Source organism: Arachis duranensis, unplaced genomic scaffold (genome assembly GCF_000817695.3).
Source record: "Arachis duranensis cultivar V14167 unplaced genomic scaffold, aradu.V14167.gnm2.J7QH unplaced_Scaffold_145292, whole genome shotgun sequence".
NCBI lineage: Eukaryota > Viridiplantae > Streptophyta > Magnoliopsida > Fabales > Fabaceae > Arachis > Arachis duranensis.
In genome coordinates, this window is record NW_026264077.1 from 12131 (window position 1) to 14059 (window position 1929).

The following is a 1929-nucleotide window of genomic DNA, read 5'->3' on the forward strand; positions in this document are numbered from 1 at the left end:
AAATCATTGATTTTGTGTTGTTGAAATTGTTGATTAAAATAAATTTGTTATGCTGCTGTTGCCATTTTTTAATTTTTAAGTATGATGTTTCTTAATTTTTGTTGAAATAGTTGTTGATTTCAGGGTTTATAGTGATTATTTGTTGGTGGTATTTAACTTTTGTTGCTGCTTCTTTTTTCTTTCTTCTTTTTTTTCTTACTGATTTTCTGTATTGTATTTATGTTTGACATTATTATTGCTTTAGCTGTTGAGCTTGTATCTTGATAATGTGCTTCTGTTGCTTTAACTCTTTCTAATGCTAACTTATAACAAAGTTTTCTTCTGACAAATTTATCTTAGACACTTTGAGTTGCATTGCGAAACACATCCATGCACAAAGATACTGGAGGTATTACAAGCCACCTGCTTGGAGGTTTATCCAGCTGTCTTAGGAGATCCATATGCGGCATCAATATCAATATCAACGACCACATCAAAACCACACCGTTTTCCGCAATTGCCATCACCACAGTAATAACGTAAAAAATTTACCAACTCATACTTGATTCTAATCTTCTATGAACCAGCAACACATACAAAAAATAATTTATTTAAAAAGTTTTACATTTTTCTTTTCCTTAAAAGTTTTAAATAATTGTAAATATTCTTATGACATACACTACTGTGCTTTAATAATGCAATTAGGAAGAAATATTTGTGATGATGATAAGAATTAAGAACAAACGAAGTCCACATAGATTGGCAGTCATGGTAGTTTTATCGTGTGACCAAGCACTAAACTCGGTTAATTAATAATGTTATGAATACATAGAGAAAAAGTTTTCTTGACCCAGTAAAAGCTAAGCAGCTTAACAAACAGAGAGGCATCTATTTTCGCTTTGGTGCTCGCAAGTCACAACACTAAGCAGAGGAATCTTCATCCAAAACACAAACCATGTTTTTAACGGTTAAGATATTCAAAAATCATCAAAATTTCTAAACTACTATCGAACAAAATAAAAAAGTGGCATATATAACAAGATCAGGAGACATATAGCCCAGCAACCAACTAGTTTAAATATGAAACTATACTAAATTCATACAATTGCATATTCCACAAATGCTCGATACACTTCGTCCTGTTTTAGATAATGTATCATCCTTCGCTATCTGAAAAATAACATAGAAAGTAGAAAGGGTGAAACAAATATTCTTCGGATAAAAAATAATCCATCCATTTAATTATTTTCAGCCAATAGGATTATTAAAAATTATTTGCTTTTAACTTCAAGAAAAACATAACTCACAGACAATAGTTTGACTTAGCATAGTATTCCCTTTTATTGTTTTGTTCTATAATTCTCATAGGTGAGTTATGTTTCTTCTTGAAGTTAATCATCTGCCATAGAAGTACACCAAATACTTGAAACTTAAAAAGTTATAGCGATATACAGACTTGTGCTAAAATCACTCATAATCTTACTATGACAGAATAAGAACAAGCCAAACTAACAATAACATTAAAACTTAGAAAAACTGAAACTAAGCTGCAGGAAAATCAAAATTGAAAGACTGTCAAATTAATTTTTTTGTGAGTTGGATTTTGGTGAACAAGTGAACTAAAACCTCCATTTTGCTTCCCTTTCCTCCAACTCCCAAACATAAAATTCTTGAATCAATGGAGATAAATATATATCATACAATACTAAAATGCCATGAACCTAAACATGTCAAAATAAAATCAAAATGCCAGAATCCAAAAAAACAAAAATGCAACCAAGATATATACCTAGGAGGACGACGAGCTATTTGCTTGATATATCAACTTAGCCTGTTCGGCATAGAATTCAGCTATCTCCACATACAATTTATTTTCAGCGTCTTTGAACTTCCTCCACCTAGCCTCGATGTCTTCCCTCTTTGAGACTCCAAGTAACTCTATTCCCTTTC

The 1929-nt window shown here is 31.3% G+C and overlaps 1 protein-coding gene across 1 annotated transcript; it reads right to left on the reverse strand.

Moving 5' to 3' along the window:
* Positions 1 to 738: 738 nt before the first annotated feature.
* LOC107472528 (uncharacterized) lies at positions 739 to 1929 on the reverse strand (the record flags this gene model as incomplete). Its single annotated transcript, XM_016092048.3, is given in 2 exon segments — positions 739 to 1149; positions 1769 to 1929. A coding segment is annotated over 1 exon segment (161 nt), but the record flags the coding sequence as incomplete, so codon positions are not given.